Source organism: Platichthys flesus, chromosome 15 (assembly GCF_949316205.1).
Source record: "Platichthys flesus chromosome 15, fPlaFle2.1, whole genome shotgun sequence".
NCBI lineage: Eukaryota > Metazoa > Chordata > Actinopteri > Pleuronectiformes > Pleuronectidae > Platichthys > Platichthys flesus.
Window position 1 is genome coordinate 22,570,702 of NC_084959.1, and position 26,379 is coordinate 22,597,080.

Genomic DNA, 26,379 nt, shown 5'->3' on the forward strand with positions numbered 1-26,379 from the left:
TGGAATAGACGTTATTTTAATAGGTGTTCAAGAAGTTATAATTGCGTCAGCAGAAAGTGTAAAAGGAATAATAGTTGCATCAGCAAACAGTGTTATGACATAGAAGTTGTAGGTGGGGTAAGGGTGGTGGGAGGATGAGGGATCCCTCACTAAGCAGGGGTTCCAGTAAGGCTGCATTTAACAAGTGGGCTGTAACAATCAAAAAACATATCTGTCATGATGCTTACCAATAAGATAAATTAGATTTAAGCATATGTTGTAAAAACTACATGGAGGAAAGAGAATCAAAACATCTGGCATAATCTCATCACAAAAAAACAAAACAAAGCCATGATCTACATTCCAGTAAAGGGTAGATAATATTATACATGTTCATGTATAAATGGGTGCATATTCAGTTGTATATTCCATTGATCCTTTATTCCACTAAATCTATAGAAAGGAACAGTAATAAATAAGTTGAAACTCAAGCATTCAGTTGTTCGGTCTGATTGCAGGAGCATCCCTGTTTCATGAACTGTCCTGAACAGACTTTCACTTTTACTGCAAAGAAAAAAATAGCATCTGTTTGTCCCGCCACTCAAACAGCAAGAATCTCTCAGAATCTCTCATTAATGCTCAAATGGTACAGTAAGTCCTTCGGACTTAAAATCTTCACACATTTCCACTGAGTCTGCAGCACAGCACCTATCCTGTCGTGAGAACGGTTGTAACTATGCACCTAAGGAACAGTATACCATCATAGCATACGTACAGTACAATCAAGACTGAATTAGAAAAATACAGGTACAAAATGATTACATTCAAGAAGACAGTACTAGCACACAGGGCATTATAGTCATTTAGGTAATTAATATAGGAATTTCAACTTTATAGAAGCATTTTCTAGATAGAAAAGGTGAGGGGGTGGAGAAATGACAGTATTATGGCTGTTTTGTAGATGTGTGGATTTGTTATTGACTGATTTCTCGCATATGTTATGTTTAAATGCATAATTTCTAGAGAGTGGGTAAAAATGTATATATATTTTTTCAAAGATCTTGATCATTTTGGTTTGGGTCATAAGGTGCAAATACTGTATACTAAAAAGAGGCATTGGGCAGTGCTATTTTGTTGCACATCATTCCAACTCTGGTTTCAAACACCAAGGAAAGCCCATTAGATACATAGGATGAATTGTGCTGATATTGTTACCTGAAGATTTACACACCCAGAAAATGCAGTGCAACTGGTACGCTAGCTTTGTTTCCGTCTTCTTTTTCTTTTTTTGACAATATTTCCATTTGAATATAAGTGTTCCTTTTCTTTGGCAAATGTCAATAAACTCAAAAGCAAATATATATATATTTTGGGGGAAGACAATTTTGTCTTGCAAAGCCCTACACTGATGTCCACCAGTGGAAGAACTATACAGTTTACTGCTTGGATGTTAACATCCTAATGTGACTTTCTTAACTATTTAAAGACGACAAGGTCAAACCTAGTATATGGCTGGACCGCGCATTGAGAACGTAGGAACCGCTGTAAACAACTACTTTCATTAGGAAGTAGCAAAATCCTGCTTGAAGTCACTAAATGTTAAATGATGTAAAATACTATTTCATATCAATGATGTCATGGTGTCATATTTGCATTCTGCTTAGTCTCAGCTGGTTCCTGCCTTTTTTGCCTCTCTCCTACCCTCTATGCTCACACATACAGATTTTAATACAGCTAAGTTCACAATACAGCTGTTCTCTTTGACAGGACTTTTCGGTTTCTGTGTCAAACAATGGAACATTTATGAATCAGTGACAGAAACATGGCCGATTAAAACGACGTATTACCCAGTAGTGACTGCTGTGCTAAAATCCTGATTATATAACTTTGACGGCGGTCAACGAAATCGCCAGACACGTGGGTAACAGACAAAGGCTGAGTGAAAAGATTAATCAGAGAACGTTCTAAGCTAATTCGCATCCATGTAACTACAGTCAATTGGAGAATAGTCATTAAGCCAGACTTTGTGCTTGCGGACAAATACTGGTGACTGTCTTTTACGGAAATAAGCTAAGGTTTGTTGCAGACAATAAAGGCGCAAAGCAAAGCGCAAAAAGTTGGCAACACTGCCCGTCATTGCACCTCTTATGGTGAAAATAGAACACCAATTAATTTCAGGCGAGCAAAAATCCCAATGGGGAAAGTTGGAACACAAGCAAAAGTATAATGCAATCACTCAGTTACAGACTCTGGCGTTTTAAGTTTATAGCAGCCTGCCGTGCTGTTGCGGTCCAGCCAAAATTTATAAATGAGCTATTCCGTTTAATATTAGATTTTTTTGTAAAGCACACTGTGGTCTCCTTTAACCTAACTGGGAAACATTTACACTTAGTTTAATAGATTTTAAGGATAAATCTCGAGCAATTATAGTTTTTTGCATCTACTACAAAACCTGCACACAAGGGACTACATTGGCAAAACACTATTTCCACGTAGCAATGCCTTGACTAAGGAAGAAACACTTTTTTCAAGATCCATAAGTTCTCTAAGACCCATTACTTTCTTATTTGTTGGTCCTGACATTAAGTGTCTAAGAAATAATGATGCAGTCATAGTGAAACACACTCCTCCAGAGGTGTAAAGACAAGCTTATTGTCAAGAGACGCTGCATTTTATGTTAGTGCCCATTTGCTTAGCAGGTGAGCACAGATACATTAGTTGTCTATGAGCTTGATCTCAAGAAAAACCAAGCTCATAAAGAGGTCCGTGTAAAAAGAGCATCATAAATGCACATTTAAAACAGAACAGAAAAGACAAACCTATAAACGCTATAAATGTGACTGAATCGAAAATGTGATCACTAAAGTATTGGTCTACAGAGAGGCACTACAAGCTGCTTGCTAAGGTGGTGAGGGGTATTGCTGGGGAGTCTGTAGCTCTCAGGTAGCCTCCACAAGCCTGTGGCAGGTCTTCAAGGTTCCACCGACCCTTGGGAAGACAACACACCTGCAGCAGACTGTATTACTACTGCTTATCAACTGCAAACTAATGTACAGCCAGGACAGCGGCATGGAACTGGAATGATCCTGACAAACATAACACAATAAATCCAAAACAGAAAGAGCACAGATAAATACTTGTACAAATTAAAACATGGATTACATGGGACCTCTGAGTAGACCATTACTTGGCAATAAAATCTCAAAAGGCTAATAGGGAACAAATGGGGCGGTTATAATCAAATAATTATGAAATGCCCTGTCTCCATTAGCACTAAGAGGGACTACAGCACAGCTCAGTCTGATTTCCACAAGAAATAAAAAAACAGAAAATGTTATTTGTTTCCAAATTGCTCATTTTATGAGCCATACAGAATAAAACCCTTTCACAGATTTAATCCATTTACATTGTCAAACCCCTGATCTTTTACATGAGAGTTGTGGCTGGCTTTAGCCAGGACACTCAAAACACTATTGAGACAGGCCTTAATTAACTTAAAGTAAGAACTCTGTCTGGTGGAGACAAGGCATTTTATTAACCTTCCAAGAGCAACTCAAACTTCAGCTACGAATTAGTGCAATGTTATTGAAAAACAAACTAACTAACAAAAACCTTACATGAAATAAGTTGCACACAAGGAACTGACCACTCTAATTGCTACGAAAACCGCAATAAGATCAAGTACTGACAAAAACTGCATTTTCACTATTCAAACAAGTTAAACTGACTTGGGGACTATGATGGTATTGAGCAAGAAGCTGGTTGAGGGCTTTGTGGTGGTAAAGAGGGTCTAGGTGGGAGGGTTAAGGCTATATCTGAATTACTATCACACCATCTCTCCATAACAAGAAGCAGTTTCAAAGCAATCTTATTGTTTCATGAGCCAGACAGGGACACAGTGAACTCTAGTCCAAATGCAAAGGTATGCACATTTGTATTCTTAAACATTCAGTCTAAAATGATTATTTCTAGCTACCACATACTGTTTTACAGTAGGATCATCTTTACATACATATCAAATGCTCATCCATGATTTATCTGTAGTTTGGGTACACCACAACAGTGTACCAAAGGGAAACACAAAGCAAGTAGTTGCTAATGGATGCCTGTCCATCATGATTATTACCCTGGTTAAATTCATTTTGGGTTGAAGCTTGAGGACATGGAAGGGATAAGAGCTATTCAAATAGGGAGGTATTCTAACAGAGGTGCAGGGAGCTCTTCAGTAGGTGTGTGTGTGAGGTAAAAAGGTGACAGCAAGCTGTGTTTGTCTATAAAAACCAATGCATTATTGGGTCTTTTCTTACCTAAAAATGCTCTTTATTAAACGGCAAGAATTGACCTTAAAAATGGCCTCTAGTTGACAAAACAGTGTAAAACAAACTGAACCATCTCTACAGGGGAACCCATGCACTAAGAGATAGCTTGGTTCTTCCAAAGGCCCTAACAGAGCATCTAAGGGGGGTTGAAGAAAGGCATCCTGCTTCAAACCAAAGCAAGGCTTCAGGGAAACACTGAGATAGCAAAGAGCAGGGAGGAGGAGAGGGTGCCTTTCCCCCAACGTGAACCAGAGTTCAAGCAAATTCACCATAAGGAGGAAGGAGTCCTTCCAAAGCTTCCTGTTCAAGCCTCCCCTTCAGCGTGGGCTTACCACTGAGGAAATAAAGCTCCACTGTCAATGTCCAGGTTGTGGCTTCTCATAACAGCAGCAGAGTTTCACTGATCAGCACAGGAGATGAGGACTGGAGTCTGGGCAAGGTCTTTCTTCTGACTCTCAGCCAAGCCTCTCTGGCCTCTGAAACAGGACATTGGACAATGTGTTTTAAATTCTTGCACATACAGTGACATTTTGCTCCATCTACTGCTGTCTTTTCTGTCAGAGCTAGAGTGCAGAGTTAAGTTGAGAAAGGTACATGAAGGCAACTGCAAAACATGGGCTTCAGCATGGACATTTGCATATTTATTAACCTACACCTTTGTCTGCTGCACCCGGCTGCACCACCTCGCGCCTGAATAATGCAGACGATTTGATGCTGTTGTGAACGTGTGTCTGTGCAGAGAACCTCCCGCTGAGTTGTGAATGCCTGTAAGGCAGACTGCAGGTAAAATCCAAAGAATTGGCTATGGAGTTTAACAGCCGGTCATGTCTTAAAATGGAAATGATGACACGATCACCCACATTCGCTTCTCGATTGGGTCTCATTAGTCACAACTCAACTACCAGCACTAAATTCAAAGCGTCGCTAACAATTACTGGCAGTAACAGTTCCAACTGGTCAGTCCAAGTAAAGACATGCCTGCTTTTACCAATTTATAAAATTTGTCACCATTGCTGTTTCTTGGTTGAAGTATTTTCTGCAACTGAGCAGCCAATTCCAGAACAGACAATGTGCTTCCTGGTTGCACTGTCACGCACATGACTAGTGTACATTGAAAACTCCTGCATTTCAGATGTTTCCTGTGTTGCAATGTAACTTGTTACATGTCCACCTATCGGCGAGTTTGGCTAGAGTTAGTAGGCTACAGCAGAACTGACACAATAGTTACCATGGCTAAAGGGGCGTTTATAGCTAAAGTAGGGTCTGTGAGATTTCTGACACGTAGTTGACCAATTAAAATAAAGACCAGACCTGATACTCTGGTCCAACATCCCGCGTGTTGACTACTTCGTAGAATTGACAGTACCCTGGGAGGATGGAGTTGATAAAGCGAATGGGAGCAGTGTGGCCTAAGGGGTAGAGTGGTCGTTCTCCAACAAGAAGGTTGCCGGTTCAATCCCTACTCTTCCCCATCTACATGCCGAAGTGTCCTTGGCAAGATACTGAACCCCTAAAGGGCCCCTCATAAATGTTGAGTGTACTAATTGTAAGTCGCTTTGGACAAAAGCGTCAGCCAAATGACATGTAATGTAATGTAATGAGAGGAAAAGGCAGCGGTATGCATGGCATATGAGGCAGAGCATACGAGGCTGGAAATCAAGAGTTTGCCTGTGGAGGTTAGCTGCAGGGGTTTCATTGCAACATCCACTAAAAAAAATGCATGGACAGGCTGAGGGCCAGACCATAACAAAAACATCACAGACTGCAGACCAATGCAGTCAATGGCTCTGGATCAGAAAGAAAGATCCCAACTTGGCCCCAAGATGCTAGGGACATGCACCCAGATCGGATCAAGCTGTGGTGAGCCTGCATGAAAACTAAGCTTTTTGGAATACAGACTAATACGGAGTGAGGGTGAAAGGATAAGTATGATTTTTCTTCACATTAAACTGTCTACATACAACCCACTGGTCTGTTCCTTGGAGACTAGATATGATGAAGAGTTGAGTTGGCCATGAAAGTCTAATACAGGGCAGAATCAAAATTAGGTTGTTAAAGTCGAAAACCTATGCAAACTATAAGTCATTCATTATAAGTCAGTTATCAGGCACATAAAGGACATTTCAGGAAAATCACACTAGCAAATGTTACAATTTACACATCATTATTGTGTATAACTTGTGCTTTGTCTCCACCTGTGAACGTTTTCCATGGCTGCTACCTCAGCGAGGGCTGCCAAGCTGAAGAAAGCAGGTAGCTCTTGTGGTATGGTGCTCCTCTCCGTCTCAGCTCTCGGATTACTGTAGCACCCTTTTTCATTGCATAAATTCTGTTGGTTTAATGGCTTCTTATCCTGTTCCTGGTTCAGGTCCCTAGTTTTGTCCTCTGTAGCAAAAAAAACAATGTATGTAATGGTGAAAATGTCAGAATTATCAGCACTTGTAACCAATACAATTGACTTGAGGAGGGTGGGGTTATTTTCTGAAGTGCCTTTGGATCATTGGTTCCTGCTTTATCTTATAAATAATTTTCTATTGTCATGTCAATTATCTTCATTATACCTTATCTACAAATGTGTAAAACTATCATTCACCTTCCTTCCCACGCAGCCGAGCTGCAGAGCAGCCGCCCCACCCTGTACTCCCATACATAACTCTTACTTAATTTTTTGGGGGGGAGAAATTAGAAAGTAAAGGTCCGAGCCCATTAATGAAGTCCTATCATCAGGGAGTGTTTGTCCTGCCTGGCTGCTGACAGTGATGTCAGTCTGCACCAGCACTGAGTCCCACTGCCCATCACCAGTTTAGCAGCTTATCATTTTAAAACAAGACACTTGAATGTTACAGCTCGTCACACAAGGCCCTGGTTATTATAATACATTACATTAAACTGTCTACACAAAACTCATAGCATTCTTAATGTTAAACTAATCTGTGACTTTTATTTTTGACAATATCACTATTTTTGATGGTTCAGAAGAACTTCCTCTCTGAAAGTGTAGTCTCCAACTACTGAGCTATTAGTTGTGCTTTTATGGCTTGTTCCATAAATCTTCGTAAAATTCAGCTAAAAAAATGGGGAAAATCTATAATAAATTTTAAGAAATTAAAACATGTAATGATTCAATTTGAGAAATACATGTTATATTGTGTATAATGAAAAAGTATCACTTGACAAGGAAGTGATACACAAGACACAATACATTTTAATAAAACAATGGAACATGCGCAGAGGGAATAGGACAAATAAAACGCATACAATTATAGAAATAAATAGGGTTAGTCGGCGTAATTAAAAACCAAAGTCCATAATTTGTGAAAGCTTTCACAAAAATAAGTTTTAAAAACGGATTAAAAAAAAAGGTGGAGAATTATTCCGGAATTTGCCAGCTCTAATAGTAAAAGCTTTGCCACCCCTAATTACACGGTGAGACCTGGGAGTAACCAGCACTGCTATATTTGCAGATGTTAGTCAATAATTCTGAAAGGTATTTGAATGTAAGGCTATTAAGGAGCAATAAAATCTTGAAATCAATATGAAATTTATCAGGGAGATAGAGTAAGGAGGCAAGTGTAAGGATAATGTGGTAATGCTTTTTTGTCCCAGTGATAAACTGGGCAGCAACAGTTTGTATCAGCTGGAGACAGTGGAGGGAGCTCTGGCTGATACCTGAGTAAAGTGCATTGCAATAATCACAGCGTGAAGATATACAGTCAGCTTGGTATTGTTCATCTGATCAGCAAGATTAGCAGTAACAAAGAAGATGGAATTAGTGAGACTAAACAGGATGACCTCAAACTTCTAATCATTGAATTTAAGGAAATTGTGGAACTTCAAGGATTTAATATCAGATAGGCAGGTTACGAGATTGTTAGTCTGCTCAGAGTCAGACCTCTGGGTTTTAATGGCATATGTAAATGAGTCGTCTCCATAAAAATATATCATGACTTTGAATGACCTAGCCAAGATGCAGCATAGACCAAAAAAAAGGGAGCCAAGGACAGAGCCATGAGGGACACCACATCTCAGCTAAGAGTGACTGAGAAACTTATGATGGAGAGGTAGGAACGGAGTAAATTTAAAGCAGTACCATTAATTCTTACCGAAGTCTCTAGGTGGTTGGAAAGAATGCATTGTAAAAGAAAGAAGATCTAATTTCACACCAACTGATCTATAGATCAATCAATGAATTGTTCATCACTCACCCTCAGCTGGAGACACACTGCCATCAGCTGTGCGCACCAAATGTGTGATCTTGGTCTTCCTCGCTTTCCTCTTCTGGCTACCAACTAGCATCTCCATACTAGTGGCACCCTGCAAATCTGGGCACATTGGTGCAACTGGGGCACATGATTTGGCTTTTGAAGCTGAATCCGGCATGGTGGAATCACTCTGTAGCACTGGAGTGGAGAAGGTCATACAAATATATATGATTTGAACATTGCAAATGTACTCATGAAAATCAATGGCCCAATTTTAGAACCTTCTTAACATGGACTTGAGTTACTAAGGTCTTCAATCACAACAGACGAAAGTCATTGTTAGCATACAGATATTGGCGGCCAAGTATATATAAACATACTAATAGTAAAAACGGCACAAAGTGAACAATATAAGTCTCATACATGAAATACATATAGATGTTTGTTTAAATCTCAGTGAATTTTAGGTAGCTCAGCTATGTTCCACAAAATAATGGCGATATGTTAAAGTCTTTATTCCAAGTTGCTCTAAGTCTAGGCTCTTAAAACTGTTTTTACACAATAAAGTAGATTTGAGTTTGAAGTCCTCTCATTAAAAATATCTCTTTAACTGTAACATTTCATTGGTCTTGGTCACATTAATAATTGGTTCTGACAAATTAAACCTGTAAAATGTTCACATCCCTGATATATAATGCGCAAACCTCGACATTCTAGTTCACCTTTGTCCACTGGTTTCTCCTTTTTCTGTTTTTGCTTCCTAACAATCTTGTGGAATGAAGTCTTTTTCTGAGATGGAGATGGTCCTGATGTAACAAAAACATAGAAAAAAAGAGCATGGAAAAGCTGTGTTATGAAGTCCAAATGATGTTGTTTTTAACAGAAAGAATCGGTCCTGTTCACCTAAGGTTTGGAAAATATGATTTTATAAACAGGTGCAGAGTAGGATATGGATGAAATGAGATATTAAAAAACAGCCATTGTGTTTATTCATTGGAGTAATCTTTGACTCTGTTCTTACCTTTTCCGACTTTCAAGGCCTCCTCTTGGACAGTGGAGCTGTCACTCTTCTTCTTCTTTACGACAGTAATGCCCTTCTTATCAAATGTCATTGGGCTATACTGTGGTAGGCTGTTAAATTTCTTTTCAAACTCCTCCTCCAGTTTCCCTATGCTGACAAGTGAAGATCAGAGTTCATATCGTTAAGTATATAGTCAATAGAGTAATCAAACCTGTTCAAAGAATTAAGTCAAAGTTTTATAGACATTTTAACTTCGCTATCAGGTTACCAATATTTGTTTAATAAGCTGAGCTGAGGAAACTCAATAAAAAGGAAGAAGATCTATGACTAAAAATTCAGTGATGCATCTTTAAAAAGCTAAATGTCTCTGCAGGGACTCAAACTACCAGAGGGCCAGTGACTACACAGAAAAACAGATGCTTATTGGGGGTGTGAGTATAACTGAATGCGTACAAAGATGTAGAAAGATTACTTGTTAACCTTGATGTTCTGATAAAGTAAAATTGATGTGCAGACTGTATACACTGTCGATATTTCAGATATTGTGTAAAAAACATTTTTAATACATAGTGGACACAACGATGGGGATTTTTTTTTAAATATCTATAGAAGTGTAGCTTATGCCATACTGGGAAAAGAAAAGAACAAATTTTAAAAACTTGAAAACCTTTAACGTTATAATGTATGTTCTAACCGCCTGCTCCTGCTTTTTGTGTTGGAGGTCACAGCAGAGACCAGGACAGAGGCACACAAATACCGGCCTAGTAATATTCACTTTTATTTTCACACAAATTCGCACAGACAAAGAGGTTGTGAAAATAATACCCTGCTGTGTGCAGAATAATGAAGCCCGAAAAAGGACTCACAACCATCCTGATAACAATAATTCAATCTCTGACTGCTTATTGTTAAAACATAAAACATTGAGGCAATGAAAGTTACAACATAACTATCTGAAAGATTTTTGGTTTTAATGTAAAATGTATAGTTTTAACGTGATAAGTTTTATGTTATGACAAAGAGTAATCAACGTGATAAGTTTTATGCTATATCTTGGTTCTCATCCATCTCACAATTTGTGCCGCAGCAGAAATACCCTTCCAGAATTATGTCATCACTCTGCAACATGCTTCACAGAATCCTTCAAGGTACAGTAGTTCTATTAGGAGACTTGACTCACCCCTGTGAAGATTCATCTTTGAGCTTGGACTTTTTCAGCTTCTTGGAATTATTAGGTACCACCTGGGGAACAGTCCAGCTGTCATCGCACCAGTTTGCATCAGGATCAGAACCACGGAAAGCTCCTCTTTTACCTGCGCGCGCGCACGCGCACACACACACACACACACACACACTATTAGCCAGATGTCATTCACTGGATTATGCCTCCTTTATTTATAAATTGTTTTTTCCTGTAATTAAAATTGGTACCTCGGTCAATGTTGGCTCTTAATGAAGTAAGCATTCCCTCAGAAACCAGGGTTTTATACAAGGCTCCTTTACAGCTCCGTTCTGATTTCCTTGAGCCGCGATGCTCCAGGTTGGACTCAAAGGTGATTTCCCTGTGTCTCTCCATCCCCTGGTCATCGTCTTTGAGCTTAGCAGGTGAAAGGTTGCAGGGGGAGTGATGGAGTTCTGTCTTGCTGTCCTGAAGGTCTTTGCTTCCAATACTTTTTTCCTCTGCTTCTGTCTTGGGGCTCATGTGAGTTATCTCTTCCTGTATCTCCACTTCAGAGGAACTGTACTGTGCACACTGCACACTGTCTGTATCCATCTCCTCCTCCTTTTCTGTCATAAAGGTCTTGACTTTGAGCTTGCTCTTCTTTTTGGGAAAACCAGAGTTAGCACCAACAGGACCGCTCTGAATCTTTTTCTTGGCCTTCTCTTCTGTGTCTTTCCATGCCCCTTTGGCCACGGCTTCAATCGTACTGAAAACACTATCAGCGTCTGATTCTGCATTAGACTTTTTGAGGATCTTCTTTGCTGTGCAAGGGATCTCATTGTTATCATGTGACTTGGTTACCTCTTTTTTCTTGCTCTTCTTTTTGACACATGCATTTTGGCTGCTAAGTTGTTGGGGAATGGCATCAGTGGAGGTAGACGTGACAGAAGATGAAGGTAAGAGGGCTGATGTGTGAGAAGAGGGAAGACAGTCATTCGTGTCTGCTTTCTCTTCCTTGATCTCTGGTTTGACTCTAATTTGCTGGATAGAGGCAGCAGAGGAACTGTCCTCTGGCTGAGAAACCACTGTGTCCATCTTTCCAGCTTCCGACGCTAAGCACATCTTTCAAAACACAAAACGCACACTCAGTCGATTGGTCAAATTTACTGTACCGTTTGCTACTAACTCGCTATCTTCACATGTTATAGATATCATTTGTTTGAATAACTAATTACAAATATCTACAAATTGCACTGTGTAACATTTCTAAAAATGTTTATAATCTTACAATGGCTTATGAAATGCTTTTCAATGTCTTACCTCAGCTAGCTGGAAGAGAGCTGACTGTTTGCATGGTTTTCCTTCAGGTGTCGTAGACAGAGATGACTGTGAACATACAGTAACATATTGACTTACTACTAGAAATATCACCTTTTCATTTTTATAGTAGAAAACATTTAGTGTGGGGCCTGTGCCATGAAACACATTCACCTTTAAAGTTTCCCTCTTTTGGGTTCTCTTGCCTCACTGAATCGAATATCAGTGACCCTACTTAACAGCTGTTGTGAGGCTGGGTACCAACTGGAACTGCTTATTACTCAGTGTTTACCAATCCAGCTATGAGTGAGCTCATTTGACAGCTACAACAATTATTAGAAATATCAGAAATTAAATGCAGGTGATACAGAGTGAGAAATCCTTTTTCTGATGAACAAAAGTAATGTCAGACTGTAACTGCTGACAAAGCGGAGAGGAGAAAAGTACCTAACGCCTGTGTATGCAGAATGCAGCATCTATTGCTAAGGTAGCTAATATTTGTTTTTATTTTTGTCATTAAGTAATTTTATGATATTTTGAGCTCCAGTAATGGAGTAAGAGTGAAAGAAATCTGTCCGCATACATAAACCTTTTTGTTCAATGCTCTGTTTTCAACTCATGTGTAAAAATACCTACTGCTCTGTATTACTTTTAACTCTTTGTCAGGTAGGTTTGGATCAGCTTCCTTGAAATTTATCTGTATTGGAGCAGGTTACCCAAGAGGCGCAAGTTACCCAGGTGATCTCACCTAAATTAAAAGCTTGATCAAAGTGGAAAACCTGAGTTACGTCCAAAGAGAGCTGGATAACCCACCTATTATAACATACCATGTCCCATAGCCTAAATTCCAGTTTCAGTTTTTTAGTTGATACTGACTGGCTAGTTGACATCACGCTGTGGTTTCCTGGGGTTGAACATTGTCTCTGCTCACAGATTTACATGTAGTACACTGTGTCAATATCAAAAATGGTGCACTCACTAAAAATTAAAAATCGCTGCCCGTTTACTGCACCTGACCTAAACAATTATAGTTTATTATATATTTTAAGTGCCTTCTATGCAATGTGACATGGAAATTACATCACCATTAGCACCAATGACAAGTCCTCCTTCCTCTGCTGTTTTTAATTCTGAAAATACATTTGGTTCTTAACCCTCTGGTCCAAAGCGAAGATGGCGTCCATTGAGGGTGAGAAATGGCGGCCATTTTAGACTACATTATTTTAAGTGATCCATTAGGTGCACAGCATGTTGCCATTCTGGTCAGTTTTAATACAATTATGTAGGGCTGCAACGCTTAATTGACCAATTTGAATAACTTGAAAACCAAAGGATTTGCATCAAAGCTTTGTTTAATCTGTAAAATGGATAATACTACCCATTGGTCACTGTACGTTCCATGGAACATTGGGCTTCATTCACCAACCTTTCTAAAGAAGAAATTTCTTCTCAATCCCCACTAATAACGTTTTTACAAAGATTCTGACATTCACAAATGTTTTCTTGTCTGGGATTTGTTCGTTTATAAGAACAGAATCTACTCACACTGAAGAGCACTCTTATGCACATATATATACAAAATTTAAATATAACATCGTGTTATAATTGTTTTAAACGCATAGAAATGTTAATATTAGGTGTATACTGAAAAAGAATCAGAGAGCTAGTCACAGAAATATAAACCCATCTTTAGGTTATACCCACTGGTGTTCAAATATTAAATGTGTGACATGTTCCATTGTTTTACTGCTACAGCTTTTAGTTAAAATGTTCTATCCAGATGTGGCCTGTTAATTCTGAAAACTGAGCTTATATCTGTTTTGAAACGAGAGGTGGCTCAGGAGATGCAACCGCACCAACAGGTGTGCAGTGCACCCAGGTCTGTGGAGGCAGAGCTCCGTGCACATCGAGCAGGACCTGAACCCAAATATGATTGAAAACATTTTGTCGGAAACTGGCCCAACATGTTCAGTCCTGATGGATCCCGTCAGGCTCAGATTGAGTATCCACAGACTCTCAGCTGAGGGCTCACCTGCAGTGCTGTGTTTCCAATGATGAGTTGCTCCAGCTGGGATAACTCTGTGCATCTTACTTTTCTCCCCTCCTCTCACTTCTGTGTTTTTTCACTGTAATAATGCGACTTTCTAGCGATACAGCTTTCACTGAATCTGTAACTGCATTCCCTTTTGTGGTATTTTATGTTCACTGCTGACATTACAAAATATAACCATTTGTTTTTACAGTTTGAGTCTGGTAGAGCCCCGTCTTTAGATTTTCATTCAATCATTCTTGGCTTGTTAAATGTTCTTTACTGTTTCTGAGATTTTTGTGTGTGCACTATAGACTGTATGGCATGCACACAGCACTGCAGTTCCAGTCTCTTTTATGGTCATTGGTGGGGCATTTACCTATGCCAATTGGGAAAAACTGGATCCTGCTTTCAACTTGGCAATGACTTCAACGAAGACATGGCATTCATCAATATAGGAACACGGATGCAAACAATTGAGAAAATTCTTGTAATGGACATTCAGCTGAGCTTAGCCAATATGCTGCACCTCTGACAGATGCACAGCACGACCTGCTTGTCCACATCTCCAAGTTCTCTAAGCATAAAAACAATACTGTGATGACCAAAGTTAACTAGAAATGTTACCCAAGCACAGTCATATGCAGATACGTACTGAGGTCAGTAATGTTTAATGAGACATCTTTCAAGAAATGAAGGCCGTACCTCTGCCGGTGGGGAAAAGGCAGTCTTAACCCTGCTTTCAGTAACATCAAGCCCTCTTTTCGGTATTGTTCCAGACAACATCTGTGAATCAAAACAGGGCAAGAAGAAACAAGTCAGTGCTGCTGTAAGCTTTGAATAACACTTCTGTGCTAAGTCGGTTCAGCCAGTCATAGTTCAAATCATCAATGATGTGATGAGATGGTGGATCATGGATTGTGTTGGCAGTTGATAGAGGATAATAACTTCAAATTAGATAAACAACTTAGATGTCTTAATATGTGTAAAAACTGATTTTGGGGTAGTTTTCCCCTTACTCTTGCAGCGTATGTAGCCCCTGTGAAGCCCTATGAAACAAATTGTGATTTCTGAATATTGAGAAGAAAGTACAATTTTGTGTACATTTTGTTGTGTCAAACCTATATTTTGAAATCATCCAAAAAAAACATTAGTAAAGGTACTTGTGCAGGATGGCACTTTTCCAAATAATATATTCTTAGAATATGGAAATAATCATAATTTTATAATTCACTTTTTAAAAATTGGTGCACAAATGTTTAGTCTGAATGTGCATACTAAAAGTGAATAAAGCAAATAAAATGTGTGAAGTAATAAAGATTTTGGCTTCAGAAATATCTGAGTCGATATATAAATGTAATATTGAAACATGTTTAAGTCCTGCTTGAGTTAATATACTTATTGAATACATTGTTGTTTCCTATTATTGATATATATACACACAAGAGTTTCAAAAGACATTTTTAATGTTGCACACATTGGAGTTTAGTCAGACCCCATCAGAGACCCACTTCAGCGAGACAACATGAACATCTAGTATGTGGTGTAACCATGGGTGTTTTCATGTTCAGAGTATAGGAGGAAGAGAAGTATAGCCTCAGAACAAACCTCTTCCTGTTCGCCTGGAAAGCTGATCTCTTCACTGGCTGTGTCGGGTAAACTAGGTTTGGTGCTGGAAGGTGTCTAAAGAGGCAAAGAACACTGGGATTAAGTACACGACATTTAAAAGACACACATTTTTCTGTGATACAGATAAAACTAACACATATTGGTGCATTAGATGGATGCACCCCTGGGTGGCTTGCTACAGTGACATACCTCCCTGTTCGTGAGGGCATGTTCCCCAGCTAATAGCAGCATGCTAAGGCCTCCCATCTTAGTAGGATCTGACGGTGAAATGACACTAGTAAAAAAAAAACATTTCTACATTTCTAACTTTACATTGAACCTATAACCTGTAACAATACACACCTGCCATGGCAAAGTTTAACTGTGGCATGCTGTCAGTTTTGGGCACTTTTTTGGCAGTGGTGGAGTCCTTTGATGAGTTGGAAGAGAAGGACCAAACCTTTTTGCGAGGATTGCTGACTGGTGGACAGGAGGGACTCTTAACTGGCTTGCTGGTGGTGGGACACCACTTGTAGCCCGGGTTTGCTTTCATGAAAGCCTCCTTGTACTGAAAGAACATCCAGAATGGATTTAGTTTAAAAACAATATTTATAACAATATAATATATTTTTGAGCTGCTCCCCCCGCGACCCGACCCCGGATAAGCGGACGAAAATGAGATGAGAGACAATATGTGCATTTCTCTTTTTTCCTATTCAATACTAATGACTTAAAAGTAACAATCTTAGTTAAGGAAAAAAAAACATGAAGTAATGTTAATAAAGAGTTCATTCAAAAGTCAATTCTTTCACTTCTCGTAGTTAATTCGTCCAACAACTCTCAGCATATCTGTTTACCTGCCTGTTTGCACTTTTCAAATTCCATCCAATTTGAGTTGTTCCTACATATGCATCCATGGATGTTACACTGCACCCCTGAATGTATCCCGTTTTTTTGTACTGTATTTTACTTTTTTATATATTAAGTTCTATCTTACTTTTTATTTTGATGCAAATATTGCACTGCTGAGCTGACCTCTTTCTTCTCTTCCTTCCATTGTACTGTGACCCAGTGTTAACTTGTTTATGACAAATAAAGACACGAAAACTTGTACTTTAATTTTCAACCGATCTACATCATCAGATCTGTGAGGGTGTAGTGTGATCAGATTTGATAGTGGCCTGAAAAACTTATAACCAATAACCAACTTTAAGTGGTATAATTCTCGATTTAAAAGACACTCAACTGTTTCTATTACGCAACGAGCTCAGATACTGAATCATGTTTGTTTTCATCATAATCACTGACATGTGTGCAAGACTGTTTATTTTTTCATCTATAAACTGTGATGTATTGCATTGTGGGATAAGCAGTGTTCACATTATTGATGCAAACTTTTTGATCCCATTAAATCGTTTCTGGCGCAATATAGTTCATCACTTCAGATCAGTTTTGAAATGTATACTGTATCTTAACTAACACTAGTGAGAGAAGTCCTGTTCCATGGCAGTAACTTTTGTAACTAGTCATTTTTTAACAATGTTTTTTTATATTATATATATATATAACATACATATATATTTACACTGCTCAAAAAAATTAAAGGAACACTTTGAAAACACATCAGATCTCATTGTGAAAAAAAGTAGTTTGGATATTTATACTGATATGGACAGTTTAATGTCTTAGGAACAAAAGGATGCCACATCTTTGATGGAAATAAAAGCTTTCAGCATACAGAGAGCTCAATTTTGAGAGGTGTTCCACCGGGTTTAGGTCAGGTGATCGTGAGGGACATTCAATTGCATCAATTTCTTCATCCTCCAGGTACTGCCTGCATACCGTTGCCACATGGGGCCGGGCATTATCGTGCATCAGGAGGAACCCAGGACCTACTGCACCAGCGTAGGGTCTGACCATGGGTTCAAGGATTTCATCACGATACCTAATGGCAGTAAGACTGCCGTTCTCTAGCCTGTAGAGGTCGGTGCGTCCCTCCATGGATATGCCTACCCAGACCATCACTGACCCACCACCAAACCGGTCATGCTGACCGATGTTGCAGGCAGCATAGCGTTCTCCTTGGCTTCTCTAGACCCTTTCACATCTATTACAGTTGCTCAGGGTGAACCTGCTCTCATCTGTGAAAAGCACAGGGCACCAGTGGCGGACATGCCAATTCTGGTGTTCTATAGCAAATGCCAATCGAGCTCCACGGTGCTGGGCAGTGAGCACAGGGCACACTACAGGACGTCTTGACCTGAGGCCACCCTCATGAAGTCTGTTTCTGACTGTTTGGGCAGAGACATTCACACCAGTGGCTCGCTGAAGGTCATTCTGTAGGGCTCGGGCAGTGCTCAACCTGTTCCTCCTTGCACAAAGCAGCAGATATCGGTCCTGCTGATGGGTTGAGGAACTTCTACGGCCCTGTCCAGCTCTCCTAGAGTAACTGCCTGTCTCCTGGAATCTCCTCCATGTTCTGGAGATTATGCTGGGAGACACACCAAATCTCCTTGCAACGGCACGCATGGATGTGCCATCCTGGAGGAGTTTGACAATCTGTGCAACTTCTGTAGGGTTAAGAAATCGCCTCATGCTCCCAGTAGAGATAATCAATCTAGCTTAAGCCAACACTAATGGAAAACCAGTCGAAGTGATCAAGAGAGAGAAACTTGAAATGGCCTCCACATGCAAAACCACTCCTGTTTTGGGGGTCGTCTCATTGTTTGCCCCTCTAGTGCACCTGTTGTTAATTCCATCAACACCAATGCAGCTGAAACTGATTAACAACCCCCTCTGCTACTTAACTGACCAGATAATTATCAAAAAAGTGCAATTGAATTCATGCCATACCCTGATAAAAAGTGTTCCTCTAATTTTTTTGAGCAGTGTATATATATATATGAAACAATCCATTGTCTATCAGACAATCCAGGAGCGTAACTTTTACTACGTTGCACTGGTTCCTAAAGAAATTATGTTCACATAAAACAAACTCTTGTTAGTTTGGAGATACTAAAAGGTAAAGTTTCAATAAATGTTAATAACGGAGATAGAGTCAGAGAGAAGCCTCACCTCCTTGGCCATGTCAGTATATTTCTGCTTCTCTTTGGGCTCCAGCACAGCCCACCAATCAGCCAGGATCTTGGTGGCCCCGCGGTTGTCCAGGCGAGGGTGTTGCTGTCGCACCAGAGACCGATGGCGTTTGCAGAAGAGAAGGAATGCGTTCATTGGCCGCCGTGCTCGTTGTTCATTTGAGTCCTCCTCCACATCCTCTGCTGTGCTAACACACTCCATTTGCAGCCCCTGGTCCTGGCCACACAACACTGGCTGCTGATAAGAAATCCATTAATATTAAGATGCAATGCCGTTCCGTTGGTTGTGAGAAATGACAGATTTGTTATTCATTTCATGGACCTGTCAAGCCATTGAGCGTACTTGCAATAATCTCAAATTCACCTATCTACTCACCTTCTCCAGCTCCTCTTCATCATCCTCTTCCTCCTCCTCAGAGAAATCTAGAGTCTTTTTGGAGAGAAGTGGGTGCCACTGAAGGCATTTGCGTTTGGGGCGCTTCCCAGTGACCTCCCCGATAACAGGTGGCTCCTTACCCCTTCCTCCACCTTTCATGATACTACCGCACCTAAAAGGAACAATGGATTCGACACACCATAAGATCCTGTTTCTATAAAAACATATATGTTGTCTTATGGACGCAGAAAATAAGAGATACTTGCTACCAAAATAATGGTAATGTGCAGGAACTAGTCAAGTTATCACCTACATATATATTAGTGTCACTGTTATACCAGCAACAATATAGAGTATATAAAATCATTTTAAATAGAAATAAAGTTTAACATTTAATGTCACATTATCTTATAATCAAACTTACTGTAGGAACCATTTAATGTATGGAAAATATTTAAAATATAACAAAATTAGCAAAAAAGCTACTATGATGTGAAAGCAGTAAATTACTGAAACCAATTCTAAACCAAATTTCACTTTTTCTTCACAAAACATGAATCGGTGTCTGATCTGTAACAAATTCTAAACAGTAAATGTCCTTATCAGTCCTGCCACAATCATCTACAATATTTTGTAAAATGGGTTGAATATGTTTAAGTCACTTTACTGGCTTCCAGCCGGAATAACAGGATTATGAAACCCAAACTGGGAACTCATCTCTATGTCGCCGAAACTAACTAAGGATTTTTTTTGATGGGCTTGACTGAAAGTTGAAGATCTCTTTAGAACTATGAATTACTGCTTCTATGTTGATTCTCTTTGGTTTATTATTCATCAAGAGAGAAACAGAAAAAGCTAAATTATTATCCCCCACTGGCCATCATTTCATTTGCTTTTATTTAATATGCTAATGTTTTTTTCTTTCAGCTGGTTTTACAGAGACCTCCTGTAGTGGGATCTTTGAAAAAAGATGGTAAAAAAGGGTTTTACTACACACTTGTGCTGTCTCAATGTGAAGCAGAGGTAGTCATATTCATTTCTGACGCTTAAACTATATCATCTTGTGGATGTGTTGAAGAATCACTCTGAAATATTGGTAGAAGAACGTGTGGTCACTCTGAGCCATTCAGTGCTCCTGCAGTTTGGGTGAATCTTCAAAACATCCAAAAATGATAATATGTACACGATGAAGGATCATGGAAACTCAGACTTGCTTTTCTGAAAGTAAGTACTCCCACAACTAAAACCAACATACTATAGATTATTTAATTATTCATTGGCATTTATAAAAACCATACTAGATTGCACTTTAAAATATTTGTCACTGGATGTTAATCTCGAGTGAGGAGGGTGTCTTCAAGCACAAATTATGTAATTGCTGTTGACCAGTGAGCATGACCCTCTTCTGAGTTACTGGTCACTACAGGAGCTGCACATGATCATTGGCGGACTCTACGCTTTCCCCTGGCAAGTTTTCATTGTAAAAAGACAACAGCAACAAAGTCACAACAGCTGGGGTCAGCCAGCTGCAGACCTGAGGAACTGCTGCAAGCCGTCAATTCACTAATCATGAAAAGTGATTTATAGGTTAACTATTTCAACGAGAGTTGTTGAGTAAAGAATAAGGGAACCTGGGGACCCCATAAATATTATGGAGGCACCAAAGTACATTGATTTTATTTAATGGGAAGTAGGTCTTTGCACTTTACACTATCAAGTGCCTTGTAATAGACTGTTGCACTGATTATATTTCATTCAGCATAACACTGTTAAAATGTTTGTGTGGGTGTCCCCTTTACGTTTGTGTTTCACTAACAACTCAACGCCTGTATGAAGTGTTTATCACAGCCACGTTGTCTAAGTATCATCTGCAGGGCACTGTCATGTTCTACACTCATACAGATCAGAGAACAGCTAAACATTGATAAAGATGAACTTAAATATTTGCTTATTTTGCTTTGTTGTTTTTCTGTCCCTCAACAGGTTTGCATTTGTCCTGGATGTCTATCAAACATGACACATGAAATGTACCAGTCAGTGAATGAGGGACTGAATGGCTATTTGTTCCTGCTTGTATGTGTGACAGTCATGTGTAAACCAGGGATACTTACTGGAGATGAAACTATGGAAATGCTGTATGAGTGATGAAGATGGATCTGCCACTGCCTTTGTCATGCAATGACGATGACCTATAAAACACAAGACACAGCTCTCAGTCATGCATTACATGGTCACATATCTGCAACTCTTCTGCCAAAGCTTGAGCCAGGCTGCAGGAACAAATGTGGACTGAGCAACTTTAGCAGCGCATTGGTGGGTGGCATAGACAAGGAGCTGCCCGGCTGCACAGCACGGTGGGACATTTTGTCGGATGTGACAACTGATCATCCAAATCGTGCAGTCGATCCGCCCTTGTGGCCACAGCACGCAGGCCAGAGACCTGCGACCACTGGATGCATTTCAAACAACACCACAGTGGCGGGCCGGGCTGGCACAGGAGGGTCTCAGATCCGCAGAGGCTGCGTGGTGTTGTCAGGTAAAACTGCTGATGCCTGATCGGACTGTGTCGGGAGTAAAGTCTTGAGCCGCTGTGGCGACTTCCTCCCGCACATGAACAGAAAAACATTTGTCAACAACAAACCATAAAACACCAATCTGTCCCCCGAACGTGTTCTTACCCCTAAGCAGACATGTTCATCTCCGAGCACAACGTCGATGCAAGCCCTGACAAGACAGACAAGCCAAATGAGAGTCCATCTTGCTTCGGGTTGGAGGAGAAACCCCAAGTACAGTACAGTACAGTGGTGGGGGGATAATTCACTGCTGTCAAACTCTCCTCTGACAATGTGTCCCACTCCGAGGACAATATACCCACAATGATTAATTAAACTGAGGATTTTCTGCCCAGGCACATGCATCCGTGGCCAGTTTTTTGCCGAGCACTCGCTCAATTTCCTCGCAGCTTTACTAGGAATAAATGTAGCTAGTTAGCTTGCTAGCTCCGCAGCCTGCTAACTGGACGTGTCACGGTTTTAACTGCGATGGTCGCGCACACACTGCGAGCTCGTAGAACAGCTGCCGACAGGACGGTGATGGTCGGTGCCGCCGCGGCAGCTGCCGGACGAACGTCGCAGGTTTTGAAGAGTATTTGATGCGGAAAGCAGGAGGAGCAGCAGGAGGAGGAGGAGGAGGGGGTCACACCACCTCACTGACAAACATTTATTTTACACGGTGTTTTCAAACAGGAGAGAGGAGCTGTGGGAGCGGAGTGGCGACCCTGAGGACCGGATGCTTCGAAACACTGCTCCTCCGTCAAATGTCGGTGAGAGACGGGAGACTGCGAGGCGAAGGCAGCAGGCGGACATCATGTCCACAGCGGCGATAATAATATTTCTGAGTGACTGAGTGAGAGCTGCAGGCTTTTGAATCAGAGCACACGTCTGTGATGAGCGGCGGCTCAACGTACCTCAGGAATCCCGCTCAGGTGCCAGAGGAGGCCTCTCATCATTGGCGCCGTCCACCTTTTAACTTATTGACACATCATAACAGTTCGGCACCGGAGACACAGCCGCGTCAAGCTCGACCGATACACCGGAAGCACGGACCTTCGTCACCAGAATAAATGCGTTCGTACTTAAAGCAACGAGGCTCCAGGCGTCTGACAGAAAGTGGATGCAGCTCCAGACTGTAGATATCTCTCTTCAGCTATGATCCACTGTGGTTTGGCTTTGATGTGATGGTTATTGGTTATTATCTGGACAGAAAACGTCCAGTCATCAGGCCCCAAGGCTCTGGATTGAATAGCTTAAGCAAATAATGATGTCTGATACGTGTCTAAAATTAAACAATTTTTTTCTTAAGGCGTATTCCTGAACTTATTTGGGGTGCAAGGCTTTTTTATTAGTCTAGTCTAGTATTACTATTATCATTATTATTATTTATGTACCTTCTTCTGTATTTGAACCATTTGATTTCTTGTTGTACACATCTGTATTTTGTGTGCTCTTCACATAAGGTTATTATTACTATTATTATTATAAATGTAACGCGTGTCAATACATTCCATTACTTCTCAGAACATTCTCTCCACAGCCCTCGACTTAATGTATTTTACAACAAGCTGTTTTTGTGTTACACACATAGATCGTATTATTATCTGTCAAACAAATAAACAAAGGCTATTTTTAAGTGAACCTAGTGTAGTAATTCTTTAGTCAAGTTTAATTGTATGGCACCTTTCAAAATCAAAACCATTTGTAGTGCTTTAACGAGGCACATTAAACACAAAACAAAACTAAAATATTTGGTGATGAGGCATTTAAAAAGAGTAGAATAAAGTACACCAATGTAATCTCCTGGAATAAAAGAATAAGGTATAGCTTGTGTGCCAACCAAGGTATAACACTATAATAAAATGAAGGCCACATTATACTGAACATACAAATACATGCATATTATATGAAACAGTCGCCACCCATCTCCAGTTCAAGTGACCGCTTTTAACGTCACAACATGGACCGGAAACGGCCCGTGCTTCTGAGCGCGGCTTGACGGCGGTACAGAAACGCAGCACTTCACGAGATGATGAATGTTAGTGTCAGCGAAGCAGGCACATCGAGCGACGTTCGCCCCCACGGAGAACACCGCGACGCGCTGATGCTGCCAGAAACACACACCTGTTCAGTGACAGAAAGTCACAGAAATCACTTTCGTTTTCCTCGAGGTGGGAGAACAAATCTACCCTCAGCTATATCCCTCCCCTCCCCCGGTCTGCAAAGTGCTCGGACCCACACTGGCCTGTGGTCGCGGACACCACCCCTGAGTGGACTTCATGTCTCTGCTCGGCCCGACTGACAAAGGTCACCGAAAGCCCCAGACAGCCCCGATAAGCAGTGGCTGCAGCTGCCTCCAATCTCCCTCCGCTGAGTGGCCTCTGTTCGGAGCTTCCTGGGTGTTCGTGCGCGTGATGACTGCTCGCACTTGTTCCAGACTTGCAGCGGAGGTTGAGCGGGTCTTACCTGAGGGCGGCCGCACAGTCACCGGGCGGCTTTGAGGTGAAGTCTCATCTCAAACATCAAGCCGTGAATTTACCAACACTTGTGCAGCACACTGTACACACCGAGCATGCCCACCCCGCCATGTAAAGCCACGTGTGACTGGATGCTCCTTCTGATGGACAGTTCAGTTACGCCAATGAGGAGCGACGTTATGTTCCAGTCTTTTAAGATTCGTTTACCGTCCTCAAATATAATGTCCAAGACACGTGTGGTGAAGTTAGGCCTAAATAATATAATAATAATAAATAATAAATAATAAATAATAAAAAATAAGGCATATTGGCACCTGGTATAAAGAATGTCCAATCTTACAATAGAGGACCTACACTTCCTTTACAAGATACAAATAAAAGGACTTGAATGGTTACTGTCCTCATTTATTTATAGTATTTGTTAATCAGCTGAATATTATAAAAACTGTATGGCTGGAATTGTATTATATATTAATGTTCCTCTCTGATTAATGTAGAGTAACAATGTTCTGAATGGAAAAATATATAAATTGATATTATCAGATCAGGCCACAGAGAATGAAACAGAATGAAGAAGAATATAATTAAAACATATCAAAGCTGAAACAAATCTGTGGAGTGAATCGAAATCGTTTTCATAGTGATGAGCTTTAAGAGGTGATTTAAAAGACACCAGTGATCCTGCAGCCTCAGATCCCCTGACAGGAAGTTTCAGGGCTGAGAGGCACTGTTGGCAAAAACCCAGTCCCTTCTAGTCCTGAGTTGGGGTTTGGGAACAACCAGAGGAGGCTCACCTGAGGACCTGAGGCTTTTCAATAGGATCAGTGCATTCTATAATTAAATATTTCGTCTGAGATAATATAAACTGGGCTGTTGTGTTGTTAGCTCCGAGAGCGAGAGAGAGCGATCAGTCTTACTAATAGCATTGCACAAATGTTCCGACAGGTGGCAATCAATACACAAGAGAACGAGGCAGCCAACATTTAAGGTGAGAGAGGAACTATCAATAGTCAAATTACAGAGAAACATGAAGTTGTATTACTGGGTTTATGAAAAAGAGGAAATGGGGTTTACGAGTACTGGCAGCTATTTGAGTATACAGGCTCACCTCTTTCAAAAGTCATGGATTTATACAACTATTGTTTTCGATCAAGTAATAAATAAACAAAAACACACAAAAAACGAGTCGAATTTTACAGGATTTTTTCAATAATTCAAAGTCATTTGATTTGCTCCCTTCATCTCTATCAGACATTTTCTTACGTATAAATACTTGAAATATTGACACACCTTTCCATTATGTTAAAATATATTTCTTCTAAGCGCTGCATCTTTTGCACTTCTGTCCAGCCTGGGAGAGAGATCCCTCACATGTCACTCTCAGTGAGGTTTCTACATTAATGTTATTTTACTCTGTTAGTCACAAAATTGAAGCTTACTGGCTAATCGATTAATAGTTTCATCTCTAAAAAAAAGCAGTCCGAGGCCCAAAGAGGTAAAGTCCTATTTAGAAATAACAAAATGTAAAGACAAGAGGAAATCCATGCGCTGTCTAAATGATTTTGGGGCCCTTTGGACTAAAAACTGTGTAATTCAAACAAGCTCTATACTTCAAGCTCCACAAAAGTGAATCCCATCATAAACACTGTTGTATCGGTATCAACAATCTAATATTGTATAAAATGCAGCTGACTGTTGATGCATTCATCAGATACACAGCCTCAGGACCTCTGTGTCAGGGCTAGTAAGTGATTGAAGATAAGTAGTTATTTGTATTGGGAAGAGATAACTTCACTGTATGCTCTGTATTTGCAATACAAGCTAGGTTACAGCAACAAAATCACTGCCTAGAATGACCTGATGATGTGTTGAATGTCCAGATGACGTGCCAGGTTCTTATGTCTGCAGTCACTGCAGCGAGAACTAAGGTTTTAGGTCTCTAACATATGCTGCACATCCCACAGCTCTCTGACATGTCTGTGTTTCAAGATGATCCTCTCCATAAAACAGAGAAATCTGGTTCTTCCATTTTCTAAGGTTTGACGAAAAGCAATCTGGCCGAGCTTCTGGACGGTCAGGCCAGTGAGACACTGTTTTCCAGCATGTGGTTCAACTTGTCCTTTGTACCGTATCTCAGTGAAGCTAAGTACATTTAATTAAGCATGGCAGCAACTTGCATTCGGTGGATTTTTCTATAAATATAGCTAAGTAAAAGTAACTAACGTAAAACTTAACTGAAAAA

At 40.3% G+C, this 26,379-nt stretch overlaps 1 protein-coding gene across 3 annotated transcripts; it reads right to left on the bottom strand.

Annotated features, from left to right (window-relative positions):
- On the bottom strand, positions 1-24,243 carry LOC133969520 (HMG box transcription factor BBX). Of its 3 annotated transcripts, none has more exons than XM_062406057.1 (16): positions 24,127-24,243; positions 21,220-21,297; positions 19,109-19,280; positions 18,713-18,970; positions 16,001-16,205; positions 15,848-15,915; positions 15,638-15,712; positions 14,735-14,815; positions 12,004-12,069; positions 10,953-11,805; positions 10,702-10,834; positions 9,522-9,673; positions 9,223-9,306; positions 8,504-8,698; positions 6,494-6,683; positions 1-4,774 (listed from the first exon to the last, which is right to left on the bottom strand). In XM_062406057.1, exons 3-16 carry the CDS (start codon positions 19,265-19,267, stop codon positions 4,696-4,698), a joined length of 2,598 nt encoding a protein of 865 aa, XP_062262041.1. In that variant the 5' UTR covers positions 19,268-19,280; positions 21,220-21,297; positions 24,127-24,243; the 3' UTR covers positions 1-4,695. The 3 variants fall into 3 exon arrangements, with proteins under 3 accessions (XP_062262041.1, XP_062262042.1, XP_062262040.1); XM_062406058.1 differs by lacking the exon at positions 24,127-24,243 and adding an exon at positions 22,575-23,207 and having other exon boundaries at positions 18,713-18,967; XM_062406056.1 differs by lacking the exon at positions 24,127-24,243 and adding an exon at positions 22,575-23,206.
- Positions 24,244-26,379: the final 2,136 nt, after the last annotated feature.

Bases quoted from the DNA above. Each gene is read 5' to 3' on its own strand.
- LOC133969520 (XM_062406057.1), bottom strand. From the start codon at position 19,267: ATGAAAGGTGGAGGAAGGGGTAAGGAGCCACCTGTTATCGGGGAGGTC. The intron at 18,971-19,108 runs GTGAGTAGATAG...ATTTCTTATCAG, and splicing joins ATGAAGAGGAGCTGGAGAAG to CAGCCAGTGTTGTGTGGCCA. The intron at 14,816-15,637 runs GTTTGTTCTGAG...TTTGATTCACAG, and splicing joins TTCCAGGCGAACAGGAAGAG to ATGTTGTCTGGAACAATACC.